This window comes from Lampetra planeri, chromosome 34 (assembly GCF_965212315.1).
Source record: "Lampetra planeri chromosome 34, kcLamPlan1.2.h2, whole genome shotgun sequence".
Taxonomy (NCBI): domain Eukaryota; kingdom Metazoa; phylum Chordata; class Hyperoartia; order Petromyzontiformes; family Petromyzontidae; genus Lampetra; species Lampetra planeri.
The window spans coordinates 8196956-8218161 of NC_136140.1; the positions used below are offsets into that span (position 1 = coordinate 8196956).

General features: G+C 41.4%; 1 protein-coding gene across 1 annotated transcript in view; it reads right to left on the bottom strand.

Annotated features, from left to right (window-relative positions):
- LOC144730096 (contactin-4-like) overlaps positions 1 to 21206 on the bottom strand; it is an 84084-nt gene that overhangs the window by 45470 nt on the left and 17408 nt on the right. The window contains exons 8-12 of the mRNA XM_078610654.1: positions 15868 to 16004; positions 10780 to 10912; positions 8916 to 9066; positions 5592 to 5719; positions 2030 to 2205 (exon numbers count right to left, since the gene is read on the bottom strand). Of these exons, the coding sequence (XP_078466780.1) occupies positions 2030 to 2205; positions 5592 to 5719; positions 8916 to 9066; positions 10780 to 10912; positions 15868 to 16004 (725 nt within the window). The remainder of the gene's footprint in view (positions 1 to 2029; positions 2206 to 5591; positions 5720 to 8915; positions 9067 to 10779; positions 10913 to 15867; positions 16005 to 21206) is intronic.

A 21206-nucleotide genomic window follows, 5' to 3' on the forward strand; every position in this document is an offset into this window, starting at 1 on the left:
CCAGGACCGGTTCAGACAATCGTCACTGGTGTTGGCCGTGAGCGGGAATCAAACGGGTTCATAGTGCAGTGCGCTAACCGCTACACCACCACTCCCCACCATATACGTGCACGCACACACACACATTGTCTGCGTGATCTATTCCAGGGACCAGTGGCTATTTTCACGGTGAATAATGTCCTTGTCGTCTGTACAGCATTGCAAAAACGTCAGCATCACAGAATGAACTCTTGAGGCTGAGCACCTTTACAAGTTTCAAAGTACAACCATTCCACAATGTGAGCCCCTGTTTTTGCAGGAAACTAATAAACACAATTGCTCTTCGTTGCTGCTGCCCAGGTGCCGACGCACTGCGGGAGAGAGAATCAGCGCATCGACTGCATGGAGCTCCCAGAGGGAGCCTCTGGCCGCAAACAATTTTACCGCTTATCACTGCCTCGTGCAAATTCACTTCAATAAAGTTCAGTGTTATAGTGGCATAATAGCACGGGTGACAATGACATATTGGTGGCTGTGTACTGCAACCCGCGTGGCTTTTTTGTGTTGATGAACAAGTTTTTTCCTGCCCGAGTGCTCTTACTTTCTTTACGGTCAATATGATGTCTGCAATGCCTGTTTGTTCCCTGATCCATGTGCGTCCCTTTCTCTTTACTCTCCCCCAGTGCAATTCCCTGGCTATTACTGCGCTGTGCATGAACAGTAAAATATTGCTATCTGCCTCACAGTGAAACGTCAAAAGATCCATTGACTTAATTTTAAAATGAGAAGGTCCCATTGTGTGCCGGCGTCATGGTCAAATTCTACAAATTCGAAAAATTTACACTGCAAATTACTCAATTGGGATTACACATTGTAACATGACTCCCCCACTCCCACACTGCCCCACACCGCCCACTGTGAAATTACCACAGCCAGTGTCTGAAACATATCGCCTTCGTGATAGCCTTGGGCCATTAGAATGGCGTAAATACGAAATGTATTAAATTAGTATTATTAAAATAATGAGGAACATTGCCGTACAATCACAAGCGGCCATGGCAAATTGGAATTTTGAATAACAGGGATTTGCAATATCCATTCATTCAATGCTATGATGAGAGCCCAGATAGGCTAAAGAAGGTCTCTCTTTCAAGAGTGACCTGGATTAGAAACTAAGGGCGGAATGATGTATCGATTCATTAATATTGATTCTTAAGCTCCTGACACACACATCGGTTTGCTTTTGTAAGAATCACTGCTTTACTTGCGGGAATCCCTGGGGAGTGAGGTATAGGCAGATATGTGAAAGAGTCAGATCGATACAAAATGACAGTTGCCCCAAATACAAATATGTTACTGTACAAAAGTGAAGCACAAATTGCTTTAAACATGGGATCATGCTTTTGCTGTCCTTCATAAGATTACGTGCGCGATCGTAAGAACACGTGACTGTGTTTGAAAAAGTAAGATTTATCTTCTTGGTTCTTTCGGTAAAGTCGCGTAGAAGGGAAATAATAAAATAATAAAAACAAAACATAATAAAATACAATTCTCACGACGTTTCGGCCACAATGCAAGCAGCCGTCCTCAGGTGAAGAACAGGTCTGTCGGACGGCTGCTTGCGTTGTGGCCGAAACGTCGTGAGAATTGTATTTTATTATGTTTTATTTTTATTATTTTATTATTTCCCTTCTACGTGACTTTACCGAAACAACCAAGAAGATGAAACCCTGCAGTCACGAATGCTTTAAATCGAAATTTAAAGTAAGATTTGTGAACATCTACTAAAAATTACGGTTACACCACAAATGCCACGTGGGTTGCACTCCGTTAATTTGTCAGTGCGGATATGTGATGGTCAAACATGCGACGTCCTACCGCATATTGTTTGCAATGGATTAACCTGCACGCGCACAACCAATCTCCATGCCTTTAAAAACGACGAGACATTATTCTCGAATCGAATTACGACCCAGAATCTCTGACAATTAGTCAAATTTCTATTGGCGGTGGGCAGTGAATTGTTCCAGCCTTGTCAGGAATTACCTACCCCTTGCAGGAGCTGGTAATGCTCTGCGTCCTTCTCCATGTCGATTCGCTGCCCGTTGAGCGACCACACAAAGACAATATCCAGGGATGGGTCGTGGGATGCTTGGCAGGGCCACACAATGCTCTCCCCGACTGAAACCATCTTGAGCGAGGGCACCACGGTGATGCGGGTCGATTCTGACAAAAATAAATACACACGGGGGTTAGTGGACCGTGAGAGTTGGGGCTACTACGGCAGCGGGTACGCGTCTCTCCCGATGTGTCTTCAGGTTGTACGGCGAGCTGTTTGGGCGTGACGTCCGATGTTTCACTTCGCGTGCGGGGCAGCTTTGTACGGAGCCGAATTCTGTTCACGAAGAAGCTCCCAGGGCGGAGAGTTGAACATCGGACATCACGCCAAAGAATACACGCGCCACAACGTGAACACACTTGGGAGAGTTATACAGCAACCACCGCGAAAGGAATAAAAAAAACTAAGCGGTAATGGTGTCCTATTACCACCAGCATGCTCGATAAAAGGAGGTGCAGAGGTTAAAAGTACCACAGATGCAACCGCTTCGAGGAAATCCTCTGTTTTTCAGTCACTTACCGTGAAGGTCCGCGTGCCCTTTCCTTACGCTTCCCGATACCAACAACTTCCACCCACCGACTGTCACCTTCATCATTAAATATTTCTAGATGTCACCTTTGAAACCTTGCAGGTGACACACGGTTAAATCCCACCAAATGATTGCCCATTGGGTAGGAAGGAATGAACAAGGTCGGCTTCACACAAAGACGCGCTTCGAAGGATGGCGTGCTCACTTCAGAGACTGCAGAAAACGACGTAAAAAATAAATGATGTGTCCAGCCAAGACCACCAATTAGGTCACATTTGAGCATTCAAGGTGGATTCATTAACTGGCGGTGACACTGTCGATGTCTAAGGCCACTCACGCAGCGTTAAGTAATGGCCCTTGCTTCACCCTAACGGACTCAGAGGGTTTCCGGGTTTCTCCACGCAAGGTCATAACCATATTTCTCCGTGACTCGAACCACAAATAAACAAAAAACCCACAAGTGTTTAAAATACAACGTGCAGTATACATGCCACGACGACTTGCAGCTTCCAATAACAAAATAATGAAATTCAGTTTTAACCTTTACTCTGTGAGCAGCCCGATGTGTACAGTCGTACAACTTAAGTATTGGATAATGTCCACCAAGTGCCGAGGCCAACTTTCCACCGTTTTATCTCTATGTGGCCTCATCATTCTGTTCAAATAATCACTGGTCAGGTATTCCATAGCATTGCCATGTGGCAGCTCCATATGTGGTCAGTAAAACTATGCCAGCTCGATGACTGAAAAGGGAAAGAGAGTGCGGCCTTGCACATTCTTGGTGACGTCCCTACTGGGAGAAAAGCCCTCCGTTGGATGGAGTTAGGAAGAGCTCCTCCATTTCGTTATTGGCCTACTCTTCCACACTTACAAGACATCTCGGGAAGAGGTTACGCACACTTTATCCCACGCCACCCAACCAGCCGATAGACGAGCTGTGGGGTGCACTGTATACTTCTGGGTGGACAAAAATGTGGTCGGGGGGGGGTAACAAAAAAATAAATAAACTTGCCCAACACTTCAACTGCAGAATTAACTGGTGGGCAATTAATTGCAAGTGCGGGGTGCACTTAACCACTGCACGAAGGCAGCATCCCTTGAATAATGAATCCTAGAGTACAAAACAAACCTACCAACAAAGCCACAATGCAACACAGAGTTGCAGATAATGTAATTTACAAGCCGCGTGGAACCTTCGAGTTGATTGTGATTGTGGTCACGGAACACGGGACGCTGTAGTTTTGGAATGTCTGGTTATTTCAGAGGTATGATAATGGTCAAATTCAATTACCAGGAGAGTCTGTATCATGATGTGCTTTCTAAAAGTAGTTTATATTAATGCTATATAACATAAAATTAAATTACACCGTATCGCAATCATCATCATCATCACCCATGATTAATCCACTGCTGGATAACGGCACTGCCATTTACCACGTTCTTGCAATGTCGAGTGATTGAACCGTAACTCATGACAGAGATAGAATCTTAAAATTAGAGGAAATGTATGCAGATCTCTGCATTGTAGAGTGCAAGACGCGTCATATAAAATGCTAAAGCAATAGGGCCCTCTCAATTAGAGTAAAACAATCGCACGTCAAGAAACTGGTCTCTCTACTAAAACAATACATTATATATATACACACACACTGCTGGCTTGCGTGCTACACAATTTCCTGAGTAGCAATAGCAATGAAACCAGTAGCTTCCGCTGACTGATATAAATGAAGCAGCTGTGTGTATGCATGTGTTTCCAGGGCCAGGTATCATGCTCCACCAGCTATCATTTGGCTGATGTGAGGCCACTTGAAAAGTGCATTTTATTATTTAAGTCTATTAGTGCACAAATAGAAACGTAGCTAAGAGAAAAACATTTAAATTAATGAAAGTAAAATAAAATAAAAATCACGACGTTTCGGAGGCAACACAAGCTTCCGTCTTCAGGTGGAACCGTCACAGCCACGACAGCTGTATCAAGTAAATGAGAGATTGCAGGAGCTAGCACTCCGTTTATATAATGGTTGGAGAGGGGGGAAGGGCCAAGTACAGCACACTTTTTATTCATATGGTAAGGTGAAGCTTAAGAGGGTGAGCCTTTATTATGGAGAAGTACGGTTTGTGACTCAACCTGGCCTACCTAACAATAGTGTGAAAAGGAAAAAACAACTCAACATGGTAAACCTGTAATAGTTGTCTGTCAAATAAGATTGGCCAAATAAGTGTAGTTAAATCTTTTTTGCATGGTTAATCACATCTTTCCAATGATTACTCAGTTTGTAACCATCATCACGGTTGAAATGATGTCTGTGTTTGTATATTTGTATGGCTTCGTGTGCTGTACTTGGCCCTTCCCCCCTCTCCAACCATTAAATAAACGGAGTGCTAGCTCCTGCAATCTCTCATTTACTTGATACAGCTGTCGTGGCTGTGACGGTTCCACCTGAAGACGGAAGCTTGTGTTGCCTCCGAAACGTCGTGATTTTTATTTTATTTTACTTTTATTAATTTTAATGTTTTACCTACGTGACTTTACCGAAACAACCTAAGAATATGAATCCTTGCAGTCACGAAAGCTTCAAATCTAGAAGTAGCTAAGAGACTTTACTATGCTACAAATAAACTTCTCTTGTGTTTAGTCAAAAGGATTTGTATCTTCCCACAAATTATTTTTTTCCTATAAATCCACAGTGCTGTCCTTTTGACATTATGCCAATATAAAACTCGGATTTTTGTCGCTGGCATTGGCAGCGGTGGTGCAACCGCTCGCCAAAAATACTTCACCGCCATCATAGTAATAAAAACATATAACGTGATAACATTTCAATCAATGGACATTCATCAGGACAGCGGCTGCCAAGCTATGCCCAAAGGTCACGTGACTCATGCAACAAAAAAACGCAAATATTTTTTTCAATAGCATCTGTAAATGTATGTCCCTGTGTACATTTCCTCCAAAAAACGTACCTTTCAATATTAATCTGCCGGTGCTGTTAGCGCTCCCAAGGTGATTCTCCACCGTGCAGGTGTAGGTGCCGGCATCGTCATCAGTTACACTCCGAATCCAGAGGCTCCCATTCTGCGTTATGCTCATCCTTACAAAACATTTCATCAAGCAAGCTTTGCACAAATGCCCAAAGCACATATTTTATTACCTTAATCACCCTTTCTGGGGCCACAAACGGCCCCCGAGACCATATCCACCACCTGCTATTGTGCCCCATGGTTGCCCTTTGCTATGCTAAGTGGACTGAACGAACAGGTCAGCAGAAAATCAACGTTTGGCTGGAGAGGGGAGAAAAAAAAACATCATTGCATAAATATTGAATGAGAGCACGGGGTGGGGAATCACGCAGTTGTTATGCAAATAACGCTTTGAGCCAAGGTCAATTCTTTTGAAATAATCTCAAGTGCATCTCAACCAATGGGCAGCAATCAAAATATCTTCCGGCCAAATGGAGCGGTAAGTGGACCACTGATTCAAAATGGCAATGAAGCCAAGCACCGACGAATCCATATGAATGCCAAAGTGCTGGACATATGTCTTCACGGAGAAGTCTGATATTTCTCCTCAATGTCAAGCCCAATTTTTTTTTGTTTGGGGTGGAGGGAAGGGGGGTGGGCGACTTGCTGTTATTCGTTTCAGCAGCACTGTCGGCTCAGCTGCACCAACTCACTTACGATGCAGAGCCATGCCTGAACACCCACTGAATTGCAATGACAGTCCATCAACGTGACTTAGCCAGCAACATGCACTCGCTATCATACACAAGCAGTCGGATTATTATATCTTTATCATGGTAACCCATAGCAGATGGCTGAACAGCATTCATACAAAGTTAATGAAGCACCGTCGGCGAAAAGGAAAAATTGGCAACAGATAAAATGGATGTGTCTTGTACACTGTTCCTAATTAGCATCTGAATATCACGCCTGTAATGGAAAATGGAAATGTTTTCTCTTTGTATGTGAACAGCAAGTGGATGGAATGCATTCGCTATGGTGACTTTTGTTTAATCGCAATAAACTCCGATGAATGAATTTGGAGCGGACTGTGCACAACAACGCTCTGTGTGGCGCTTATGAATATGTATACACACGTGTTAATGGGGGCAGGGTGACAATAAACGCCAGTTGAAATACAGCAACTATAATAATGATAACACTGTTATGCTAGAATAGAAGGAAATATCTTCCACTGGCCAAATTATTTAAAAGAAAGCTTGCGATCTTCTGCCTCCCAATACATGCTGTACCCAGGCCATGCTACTGGCATGCGTGTGTGCGTGTGTGTGTAATAAACACGCGTCATACGTGTGTGTAATAAACACGTGAAGAACCCCAATATTTAGAGAACATATCATAACAAAACCAGGAAAATCACATTTCAGTCGCTTGTATCTAGACATTACATTGTGATAATTTATCTATATATACACACACAGCGACGTTATATATTTATTTACTCTTCGAATGAATAATTTCATTTGGCAAAGTCATCAACATGTAATGCTATCCTGCAATTGTCATCAGTAGGATAACTTTCGTCAGGCAAGCACAATCAACAGACCTCTTACCTCGTTCAATTTAGCCGCACTAAATGTTTTGTCATTAGGATCTGCAGTGGAGATAATCTGTTCAGCATGGCCCCCTTACACAGCATGCCTTTGCTTCAGTCTTTGAACATATTAATTGACTTGAAGTGAGAATACAAATGGACTCTCCCGAAGCTATCGAGTCCTACTGTCAGCTCAGACAAATTAATGGAAGAACAGGCAGAGGCGAAGAAACACGGCACTGCTTTACAAGTTGGTAGCATGCTAATGTTGCTGTCTGTGGAAATACGTGTAGAAAAATATGCCCATCCCGCAAAAGGAAGCAAAAACAATTATGATTGCGCTACGCAAAAAAACACGGCTCGCACGTCATATTGTGTCCATTTAGTAAATACATCAGAAAAACTAAAAATTTTATTTTTGTTAACTTTTTTGTCCAATCGTATAAACTGCAATGCTATCAGCACTAGCGTAACAAATGAAATACATATCTCGTGGAGGAATCTTAAACTGTAATTTAAAGAGTGTGCAATGAACAAGGAAGTCCGAGAAAAAGTAGAAACAGACACAAATTCAAAGCTACAAAGTGAGGTCAAATAGAGTAAGCTGCAATACTGTATCTTCTGACATTTGATCAGGATGAATGGTGACCATCTGCAAATAGGGTGATAGAGGGAACACTTGTAGGTGCTAGAAGAAGAGGAAGACCACAGTTTGACTGGATGTCAAATATCAAACACTGGAAGCCACAAAGTGTCTAGCCCTAGCACAGTTTCACGTGCAAACACAGCAAAGGCAACACCGGGCCATTTCAATGTGCAACTTAAACTGCAAAAATATATGGAAATGTTCGTCGATAATACATTGGCAGAGGTGCTCAAGTACGTATTTGTTAGCGGGAAACATTTTAATAGTTGAAAATGTCTCATAATTGAATTCTTATAAGGCCCAATGTTGCATAGTGTGCTGTCTCCATCTCTTATCCACTCTATCCATCTGGCTTCTCTATGTGCTATAAAGACGAGCCATTGGCTGAAACGTCACCTATTATAAAATATGTTAAAGCCACAGTGATATTAACGAATATGCTGATTGTTTTTCCAACGCGGTATATGGGATGTTTTCCCTCATTTTATTGCTTTCTATAAGAGTCAAACAAAGCTAAGCCTCACGCAGCTCAGCCATACACGCCATCATGCATTCGATGATAAGAAATCCACGAAGTGAAAATCAGTGATAAAATGCACGTCACCCACAGGTCCACACAACACCAGTTATGGATATGTGCTGTGGACCTGAGAGCTAGTGGAATGATCGGTAGGCTTAAATGAAATGATTGCATACTAATGCTGTTTGCTATGCCTGACTTGTGCCCCATGCAAAGCTCTCGCTGCCACATTTGTGTTTATACCTCCGATTAGCACGGTTGGCTACGTAGGGTGTGAAAAAAGTTCAACATGCATACATACATAGATACATACGTACACGTTGCCCCATTATTAGTAGGCAGTGCGTTGTGCTTTTTTGTTGAATGTGTAGGACAAATATTCTTGGTTTTTTTCGGTAAAGGCACGTAGGTAAAAAATAAAAAATAAATAAAAAAATGTTATTTACATTTTTTACCCACGTGACTTTACCGAAAAAACCCAAGAATATGAATCCTTGCAGTCACGAAAGCTTCAAATCTAGAATGTAGGACAAACACTGGATTCTTGTGGACAGGGCAAAGGCTTACCGCTCATTGTCAATGACCATTGCGTTCCCCTTGGTCCATGTAAACGAGGGCCTGGGCCAGGCCTTCGGCTCACATTTGATGACAGCCTGGCCCCCTCTTGCAGCTGGAGTCACCCTCTTCATGGGGTTGCTTCGAAAATCAGGCGCTGAGGCTTCACACAGGCAAAAACAAACATGTATATATATACACACACATGTGTCCACAACTGATTTGTTAAATTGCCTTGTGCATATCCAATTGAAAAACATATATCTACACACACTGTAAAAAGGTGAAGGTGCGGCCCTGAAAGTGCTTTATTTATGTCACTGCATGTGAAAATAGCCTCCGATAGAGGGAGGTCCCGAGAACATTTCAAGAAGGCAATTGGCCTTCTTTTCTACGCTGGTCAGACGTCTTGGAAGAAGTGGGGAGTGCTCACAATCCACTCTACCACACATGGCCTGCCATTGACTAACCGTGGTTAAACCATTTATAGCGCTCAGTGAACGGGGATCGAATTGAAACGGCGGCCTCCAGATTGCAAGTTTGCGCAAACCAGTTCATCCTAGATTGTAAGTCCAATGTCTCAACTGTTACACCGTGGATTGCAACTCCAGTTTGTCAACTATTACACCATGAATTGCAACTCCAGTGTGTCAACCATTACACCATGGATTGCAACTCCAGTGTGTCAACCATTACACCATAAATTGCAACTCCAGTGTGTCAACTATTACACCATGGATTGCAACTCCAGTGTGTCAACCATTACACCATGGATTGCAACTCCAGTGTGTCAACCATTACACCATGGATTGCAACTCCAGTGTGTCAACCATTACACCATGAATTGCAACTCCAGTGTGTCAACTATTACACCATGGATTGCAACTCCAGTGTGTCAACTATTACACCATGGATTGCAACTCCAGTGTGTCAACTATTACACCATGGATTGCAACTTCAGTGTGTTAACCATTACACCATGGATTGCAACTCCAGTGTGTCAACCATTACACCATGGATTGTAACTCCAGTGTGTCAACCATTACACCATGGATTGCAACTCCAGTGTGTCAACTATTACACCATGGATTGCAACTCCAGTGTGTCAACTATTACACCATGGATTGCAACTCCAGTGTGTCAACCATTACACCATGGATTGCAACTCCAGTGTGTCAACCATCACACCATGGATTGCAACTCCAGTGTGTCAACCATTACACCATGGATTGCAACTCCAGTGTGTCAACTATTACACCATGGATTGCAACTCCAGTGTGTCAACCATTACACCATGGATTGCAACTCCAGTGTGTCAACTATTACACCATGGATTGCAACTTCAGTGTGTTAACCATTACACCATGGATTGCAACTTCAGTGTGTCAACCATAACTCCGGGGCAGCGTCTTGTGTGCAGTGTGTAAAGTGCACGTCATCACTGCTGTACTCCGAGCGTGTGAATTGATGTTGCGCAATGCATATATTTTCAATGCCAGCAAGAAATGCATTCGCTTTGCCAGTGATATATGGAGTTGAGACATTTTTTCGTAGAACCAAAGATGTTGCATTTCACCGGAATTACCCCTTGTCCCTTTTGTGGTATTAAAAAGCATTAATATTAGAAATATAAGTAGACCTGATACGATCAAATCTACCCACGCCACACAGAGAGTGGACAAATGAATACAAGACTCAAGCTGATGCATGTGTTGCGGCAATCATTTTCTGTCCTCAACGTGTTATATTAGAATTGTGTCAAGTTTGAACAGAGTGGGTGGGTTTTTTTTCTCTTCGGACGCTATTTTTACGAATTTAATTTCTTAGAAAGGGACAGGAAGAAATATATATGCAAGGAAAAATGTTAAGTTCTAACCTTTTACTCTGAGTTCTCCGTGTGAATAAATCCTGCCGTGTTTATTCTCGGCCAGGCATTGATACATGCCCCTGTCCCACGGCTGAAGCTCTTGCAGTATCAGCTCTCCGTTTGCCATCACGCTGAATCTGCTCTGTAGATCAAAAGGGTGACATGCGAGAGCACCAAACAGGGCACGTCATCAACGCACGGCTGTATTAAGTATTAAGACTGGAGCAATAATTAAAAGTGCTTCACGTGTGTAAAATTGCATTTGAATTCATTAAAGCCATGACATTACGCATCTAAATCCCGGGAACTGTGAAACAAAGACGGATTAGGTTTCCTGTTGTGCTCAGGATATAAGGGCACGTTAATTAACATTTCAGCATTTGCATGTAAGTTTTCATTCCTTTGGCAAAAATTACAATTCAACAAAAAGCACAATGGATGGTTATTACCATTATAATAACAATAGGCAGTGTTTCGTTTTTTACAAAGGGCATACATCATCGTCACTGCTAATAACAATAATAATGGGCATGATGCCACCACAAGCGCAGCTCTGCCTGTAGAAACAGATTGACAAAACAGCTGACCACCACATCCTCGTGTTTGGCTTCGTAAGTTCAGACACATCAACAAAACGAGCATTTATTCTTTCCAACCTCGCCCCTCCAACTCCCACAGTCGCAACTAATAAATAAATAACTCCCCCCCCCCCCCCCATTTTGTTTTATGCCAAGCAGATTCAGAAATTGCTATCACCAGCCAAGAAAGAGCGCCAAATCCCAGGCAATAAATCTAGTTTTGCGCTTAGCTTAGACTCTCCATAGAAAATGGTGTGTGTGTGTATTAGAGATCAATGCATTACAGAACCCGGGAGATGATAGCACGGCTTCCCAATTAAAGCCAAGCGAGGCTTTCTGTAATAACAACAAAAACAAACCTCTGGATTCACCTAAGCACATAAGTCTCTCGTAATATTTTATTGAGGCTAAGCATATACGTGTACAAAAGCATAGGTGCCAAATAGTACGTATTTGACAATGAATGTAAATTATACCTCTGATGTGTTCTATTGTAAACGGGGATGTGATGTAATCATCTCAAAATGTATGAGAAAACTACAGATATAGACTTATTCTTTGGGTCTTTCGGTAAAGCCACATAGATAAGATAAAAAAAATCACGACGTTTCGATCGCAACACGAGCAATCGTCATCAGGTGAAAAAAAAATAGCGAAAGAACTGCTGAGGCAGGAATTTTTTGTATATTATTTTTTCCTACCTCAGCAGCTCTCCCGCTATATTTATTCAACTGATGGCGATTGCTTGTGTTGCGATCGAAACGTCGTGATAATTTTATTTTTTTATTTTTCTATCTACCTGGCTTTACCGAAAGACCCAAATAATATGAATTCCTGCAGCCATGAAAGCTTTAAGTCAAGATATGGACTTCTAAACAAATACAAAAGTGCATAATCCACTGGCGGTTCCACACCAGAGGCATACCAACACATAGGACACAATGCAACCACCCTGAACCGGTTGGAACAAGGCCAACCTTTTCTCATTTCCATCATGAAACAAACACACAAGGATCTTGTTACGTTATGAGACCGGGTGGCTCAGAGGACAGAGCACTGCAGCTGGATTAGTTCCTGGGTTCTAATTCGGATTTCAGATGTCCGTGATTAAACATGGTTCTCAAGTATAGTGGCATTGATTATCTTAGCTCGGTCCCCAATGACTAACAAAAAGACCAATAAACTCGCATAGGGAATCACAGGCTCACGTGAACTTCATAATATAGGTTTTTGGCTCAGATCGCGTTATTTATAAATGTGTCGTAACCCTCCACCACCCAACACAGCCAATCAGTAAAAAATGTGTCACTTTTTCAAAGGGCAAAATAATTCACTTCTTTAGCCCACAAGTGTGCTGAAGAGAGATTCAACAGCATTTTTAAATTTGAGTAGTACGACGTTTCGCTGATAGTTACAATCAGCTTCATCGGGCATTTTTTACTGATTGGCCGTGTTGGGTGGTGGAGGGTTACGACACATTTATAAATAACGCGATCTGACCCAAAAACCTATATTATGACTAATATTGGTCGCGAAAGCCTACGTGTTAAGTCACGTGAACTTATTTGTGAATAAAAATGGTTCCAAAGCGTAGTGGTGTTCACGATCTCAGCTCTACACCAATGACTTATAAGGGAGACCCATGGACTCACATAGAGACTCACAGACTCACGTAGACACCCATAGACTCACATATATTTATCTGTGATTAAACAGGGTGTTCAAGCGTAGTAGAGTTAATGGTCTCAGCCTTCTCAGCACAACAACACACACAAATAAAAAAACAACGTAATTAAATTTGGTTGTGCAACTAATTCGGCTAAAGTCAAGCTCTGAAAATAATATAATGTATTAGATTCACTGTTATGCAACGAACAGTACTCCTCTAGATTTGAAGCTTTCGTGACTGCAAGGATTCATATTCTTAGGTTTTGTCGGTAAAGTCACGTAGGTAAAAAAGTTTAAATTAATAAAAGTAAAATAAAAAATAAAATAAAAATCACGACGTCTCGGAGGCAACACAAGCTTCCGTCTTCAGGTGGAACCGTCACAGCACGATAGCTGTATGAAGTGACGGTTCCACCTGAAGACAGAAGCTTGTGTTGCCTCCGAAACGTCGTGATTAAAATTTTATTTTTTATTTTACTTTTATTAATAAAAAAAATGTACCTACGTGACTTTACCGAAACAAACCTAAGAATATGAACAGTACTCTCATTTGCAGAGCAGGGGGAGAAAGTAGTATTTAATTAAAAAAGATAATCTTGATATGTGATGCTAAAGGCGAAGCTCAGATTCAGGCACAGTAACCGCAGGATATACCACGTGTACATTCAGAAACGTGTCCCTCCTCTCCTCAACGCATCCCCTCCTCCTCCCTATTGCTTCTTGGCCACCCATCCTTATACCCCCCCCCATCACGCAGCTCAGGAAGCCAGGCTAAGTATTTTAAGTACATTTCTCACTCCGCTGGGGCTTGGCATTCAGAGGTAAAGGTCACGACGACGTTCGGCAAAACTTTAGTCAATGTCAGGCGACTCCACTAATTGCACGTGCAAACTTAGTTTTTTTTCCAAGTCACGCGCGCGCGTGTGTGTGTGCGCGCGTAGAAAGATCGCTCACCTCGCACGATCCTACAAGTATACAGCAGAGATATTCGACATGCAAGGAGGCATGAGTAAAAACAACACGTTTAATAAAAAGTGGCCTTCCACGACGGAATTAATAAAATAATTCGCCTCCTTGCTCAACGTAAATAAAATGTTAGTTCGTGTTTTATTTTACCTATCCCATCGGTCAGATGGCGTTGTGTTGGGAGTGAATGTTTTTCAGCAGGAACTGGTTCAATAAAAGCAAACTCTGGACCAGCAGATTCAGGCTTGCGAAAACCAATGCTGGCGAACTGTCAGATGTTTATAAACAGAGACCTCTTCTTGGTTCTTTCGGTAAAGTCACGTAGAAGGGAAGTAATAAAATAATAAAAATAAAACATAATAAAATAATTCTCACGACGTTTCGGCCACTACACAAGTAGCAGTCCTCAGGTGAAGACAGGTCTGTCGGGGAGACAGCGTCTTCACCTGAAGATGGCTGCTTGCGTTGTGGTTGAAACGTCGTGAGAATTATTTTATTATGTTTTATTTTTATTATTTTATTACTTCCCTTCTACGTGACTTTACCGTAAGAACCAAGAAGATGAATCCCTGCAGTCACGAAAGCTTTAAATCGAAACAGAGACCCACTCGATTGCATATTGGTTAGAGTTTGACACGAAACTAAATAATACAGAAGGCACCAGAAATATTATTGTTGTTATGGGGAAGACAAGTAAGACAATTAACAAGCACACAACACGCCTGCTTCCTCCTTCACGTAAAAAAATGCATTTGCTTTTTTAAAACGACGGAATATTGTGCAAAGATTTTGCTCTAATAACAAAACAAGACAAACCTTTCTTTAGCTCCATTAAAAGCTGAAATGGACAAACCAAATACTAAAATTGGATACAGTATCATTGCATTCAAGGGAAGCCAAACTGACCGTTCCATGAAGACCCACGAAATCTACCAACTTAGATCATCGTGAAAACCGTCTCGAATACGACCAAGGCCCCTAAGTGTTCTGAGTTTCAAAGCTAAAGATCGATGATGGCGACGACTATGAAGAAACGGAGATGCCCCCAACAAAGTGTCTCCACACGGACCCGACCATCGAACCCGCTGGGTTAGATCAGTGGGCGCAGACTGAACCACATAGCCCATATCGCGCCCATGTTGGATGTGACCACCTGTTTTTTTGTGTTTGGCCTGTTGCCCTTCCACCACGCCTCCAATTAGCATGGTTGGCTACGTACGATGCGAAAGAAGTTCAACAGGCGTGCAACTACTCAAGCGTAACGTGAAAGAATCCCTGGTGTATTGCAACTGTGGAAATCCTGACCAGAACACGGATGACATTATTGAACCATCGTGAACCTCAGTGCAATGCAGCGGAGGCATTGAATACATTAAATCAGCTTCCGCCAAGGCTGTGCTTTGGCGATCAGTCCAAGACATCGGTTGTTATACAAAGCCATAAACAACACTGGAATAAACCTGGTAATATGAGTTTGGTTCCTGGGAACGCCTAACATCAGAGGCGAGTGTTATCTGAATCAAAGTCTGAGCCACCCTTTCACTAACACGCATTAACCAGCATGATGAAGTATAGTCAAACAACTCCTGTGACAGCTACGGCTTGGGGAGGAGGCCTTCATCCATCAATGCATTGACAAAGGGCTGTAAACTGTTCATATAATTAAACATCATCTGTAGAATATGTTTGACATCAAAATACATAACTGTTTAGCTACATTGGCATTGATCTAAAAGTCCAACCCTCCACTCACTGCTTAAATTCGCCTACAGGAATAGATGTGGACCACAGAAATGAGGATAGTGAGATGGATCTCAAGGATCCCCAAGACTAGATGGGGTCAGAAGTCACGAGAAAATGAAGGAGGCAAGAGTGTTCAAGGTACCTCTGATGGCAGGGGCGCTCCATTCCTAAGCCAGCGGTAAGTAGGAGGGGGCTTCCCTCCTGCCTTGCAGTCCCAGGACAGCTTGTCTCCAATGCCCTGTTCCACGTTGCTGATTGGCTGGATCCAGTGGGGGGGAGCTGGGGGGGGGGGGGATATCACGCGTGCATTTTTTAAAGAATTTTACTTGTGTACATTTTCTTTAACCGTCTTGAGAAAGAGTAATTTCGACTCATTAACCATATGCCCTTCACTGTGTTTCAAACGCGAGGCAAAAGTGGATTTTTTTTTTATTAAGTAATAATTTGCTTAATTTCGCGTCATTTAAGCAAATTACATCTCAAAACGCGAAACATTTTGACGTCCACACAAACATCTTCAAATTCATAAAATGAACACCTTATAATAGGTACGAAAGCACCATGGAAAGAAAAAACACAATGCGTCAAAGCATGGATCATGTGGGGCAACGTCAACCACTCAGCACTGGAGCAGCTGACATCCAAGCGAGTACAGCAAACAATGACAGAAAAATAATTTGATTTATTTGAGCGCTATGCATGCAAAGAGTAAAGACGATTTTAACTATTACAAAACTTAATTGAGATAAATTTTGATTTAAAGCTTTCGTGACTGCAGGGATTCATATTCTTGGTTCTAAAAAAAATCGCTCTCCGTGGTGCTGACGTTAAGAAAAAAAAACGCAACTTTTTTCAATTTTTCTTGCTGCGGATTTCACACCTGATGATGATTGCTTATGTTGCAGTTGAAACGTCGTGATAATTTAATTGTTTTTCTTATTTTATTGTTTCCCTTATGCGTGACTTTACCGAAAGAACCAAGAATATTAATTGAGATATTTTAAATTACATTTTTATTGATTTTAATTAGGTGTATTGTGAACTGCTTGATAAATATATGCATTGGCAACTTAATGCATTTATTCATGTAACTTTCATTACGCAGAGTTGACTTACAAAGGCCTTTCTCATACTATCTTGTCATCCTCACTGAATATTTATACCGAGTCTCTCATGCAGTATATCTGGATGTTCTTGATCAATGGTCCTTTACTGTAGTGTTTTATTGTACTACAACCTTCCCCTTAGCTGCTTTGTCATCATAATTTTTGTCCCAACATACTATGCTACATTTCAGCATTATTTTCTTCTTGAATCAAATGGAATTTTTACAAGAGCTGCTGATGCAATACTGGGATTTATACTGTACTGAGACCACATTAAATCTTCACTCTTTAACTACAGTCGCAAACCTACCGCCAAATACATGGTCTCGTTTAAGACACATCTACAAAGAAGCATCACTCGGTATCAAGACTTTTTTTAAGGATCCTGCATTAGGATGTTTGACCAAATCCATTAATGTGTGCTTGGCCTGTGAGTGGAAATCCGAGAAAACACACATATATGAAAGAATAACTATGAAAGCTCCACACAGATGCATTGAATCTACCAATTTTACTGAAACCTATTGGTCACCTTGTATCTGAATAGGTGTGGGAGTTTCACAACTGCATGTGATGTACCAACTCGTGATGCCTCTAATGTTATGGATTACAAATGTGAGTCACCACACCCAATATCGTTGTGCGTTTAGACTCTGACATAAACAGATCCAACGACGAAAATCCTCAACGTGGGCCTACACAGGCCTACACAGGGCATCGAGGCAAATGCCGTTAGCGAGCAGCTATGGATGCCGGCACGTGGCACGCCTTATGGCGTCATCTGGTCCAACACCATGTGAGACTAGACTCTAAGGAAAGCTGTCTCGGGTATGGACCAAACAACTTCAAGGACAGTGCATACATTATCAGAGTTATGTTTTTTGTTTGCATTATGACTGCCGGTATTGTGGTCTATGCAAACATGACTCCTCGTAAAAAAAGGTGTCAGTTTGGTTGCCAGATAAAGGGTAAAAAAACAATTATCCATTATCAAGGTGTGTGGTGTTGGTCACCACCAGGCCCGGCAAAAATCTGTCCGCCCCAGTGGCGGTGTTTACACACGGCGCACAATACTCATTTGAAGCTGAGCCAAAATAAAAGAGGGCCATGGCTGGATCATAATATCATCCCCGATGTTGACCGTGACTAGTGATTGAATAATTAAGATTGGGGCTTTGTATAAAAACAAATCCTATTTCTCATCTACTCTACGGGCAACTGATAGCGACTATATACAGTATATGCCTATCATGGATTATGCTGACCTCAAATTCCAATCAACCTTTAAACCACTTTGGATTTGCCGAATCTTATCGTTGATTCGGCCTTGTGCTTTATCATACTAACTAAAAACTCCACTCAATGATTGTGATCTTTACTTCAAGATCAGTGATCGCCCTCTTTCAACTCGGAGGGAAACTCGTTGGGCCATGCTCATCTTTAATGCACAAACACACAACTCGGTCTCTGACCTGTCCACTGTGTTTATTCAGGACCACAACCGTCAACATTTTAGATGCCCCACAAGACTAAAGTGCATTGTACCAAGAAGAAGAAAAAATGAACTCGGATGGTTGTCACTCATTTTCTGCTACTGCCTCAAACACCTGGAATTCCATCGCTTCAACTATCCTTAAATATTAGAGTATATATTATCAGAGTATGTTTTTTGTTTGCATTCTGACCACAAGTATTGTGGTTAATGCAGACATGATTCCTTGTAAAAGGTTTCAGTTTGGTGTTTTAACATCTTAACACCTGTTTTGTTGCCAGAAAATAGGGGAAAACCTATTCTCAAATCCTTCAATACTATACAAACCAAATCACAATTTGATGCTGAACTGTCAACAATTTATGATAACTTAGCTTGCAATTCCGTTTGACATAAAGCCATGTCTGCTTACATATGAGTACAATAGTCACTCTATATCCGTTTCATGTTTCTGTAAGTGAATTTTCAATTGGACTATTATTAGTCTAAAATTAATCTTCCCTAGCCGACTTGCACTACAGGGAATTTATTATTGAGCATGCATTCATGTTCGTGTAATATTGTCGATTTGTTACGTGACAATAATTTAATACTTCAGAGAGAAAATATATAACCTGGAAACGAGGAACAATGCTAAAGCTACAGGCTGTTTGACCACGTGACATTAATAAACTAAACCATTAATCTGCTCACCATAATACGAGCAGTTACATTATAGAGTTAAACTAAGATATGTGTTGTAATTGTACCTTATAATTTGATTAATTTCACGTGTCTGTGTAACCTTGAACAAAAGCCTACAAAGCATGTATGTGGAATAATGTAAAAGCTGTATAATTGTACTCTTTGGTTATTTCGGTAAAGTCACGTAGGTCGAAAAATAAAATAAATAGTGATTTCTTTTTTTTCTACCCACGTGACTTTACCGCAAGAACCAAAGAGTATGGATTCCTGCAGTCACGAACACTTCAAATCAAGACTGTATAATTGTGTTAGCAGGTCACCGAATGCTAATTAGATATTTTAATTATTCTTTAAGAGGCACGGATCGGTAACTCTTCCGTGCATCTGATTTCGCAATTTTCACATTGGCTTGCCAGTGCATGAAACATAATGTACATCTTAATTTAACAGCAGCCGCCATCCGCGGTTTGATTAATATCACATTCTCATGTGCACATGTTGCATTCTCCCTACTTATGCGTGGAAGATGTGATTAATGTAACAGTTCATTTGCCAGCACATTAAACGTTTCACTTGGCTCCACAAATCAAAAAAAAATGTTTGCGGTAGGTTTTAGTCTGATAGGAAATGGGATTAGGCCTCTGGGCTCAGCACACAATCTTCTGCCTCTTTCTTTCACTTTTAATTATCATACATCATAATATATGTTACATTTTACAAAGGCGTATTGAAAATTTGAGTTTTTTGAATGAAATTAAACATTAGCCCCATTGGTGATAAAAAAAAATTGACAACTGAGTAGAAAACAATTACATGACTTCAACTGTACGATTAAAACAACAGGTAAAACTTGTTTTACTTAACAGCTTAAGCTAAATGTTAACTTTATCATAGCTTAAAATATAAAAGAAGCACCTAAATCCTGTTGTCATAACCGATAACAAAACACAAGACCACAATTATTCATACTCAATTTCATGAAGGCGAATTCAAGCAGTGAGTGGAGAGTTGGACTTTTAGTGGCCCAACAGTTATGTATTTTGATGTCGAAAATATTCTACAGATGATGTTTAATTAATGAACAGTTTACAGCCCTTTGTCAATGCATTGATGGATGAAGGCCTCCTCCCCAAGCCGTAGCTGTCACAGGGGTTGTTTGACTATACTTCATCATGCTGGTTAATGCGTGTTAGTGAAAGGGTGGCTCAGACTTGATTCAGATAACGCTCGCCTCTGATGTTAGGCGTTCCCAGGAATCAAACTCATATTACCAGGTTCATAGCGCAGTGCACAAATCACTGCCGCGTCACTTCCTTTCGCATGTGTCAAAGGTAACGGCCTGCAATTCATGAAACTGGACAGAGAGACGCGGATGCATAGACGAAATTCGCCCCATTGTTTCAACTGCTGCTGGGCAATCGAACCAGCGACGTCTGTAATTGCACGTAACAGCACATATGGACGTATTCACGTTACGTGGAATAAAACACCACGCACCTGGTTTAATATTGTTTGCATGATACGTTGTGGCACCGAACTGATCAAACATATCCCGTAATGGCTCCGTAGGGTTAAGGTGTGGGCTTCGTGCGTGCCATGGCCTTTGGAGCGATTACTCTTTGGCTCTTTTGGTAAAGTCACGGATAAAGATAAAATAATAAATTAAATAATAGCACACGACGTTTCGATTGCAACACAAGCAATCGTCATCAGGTATAAATGAAATAGCAACAAAAATCTAACCAGAAAACTATAGACAGACATATAAGCAGACAGATATCACCAAGATACATAGAGAGAGAACACACACAGGCACACAGAGAGAGAGAACGTCTCTGTGACTAGGCCTTAAATAGAGAGAGGGGGCGGGGGCGGAGAGAGGGAGGGGGTTAGAGAAAAAATTAGCATGTCAATGAGTAGCACGACGCGTTGTAAAGTACGCAAGCTTGAAAATTAGGAGAGCGGGAGAAAGACACACTAAATTAAATAACCTAGCAAAATATCGAAATGTAATGTAATGCTTATATGTCTGTCTATAGTTTTCTGGTTAGATTTTTGTTGCTATTTCATTTATACCTGATGATTGCTTGTGTTGCAATCGAAACGTCGTATGCTATTAAAAAAAAAATTCTTCATACGTGACTTTACCGAAAGAACCAAAGAGTAATTCCTGCAGTCACGAAAGCTCCAAATTAAGAT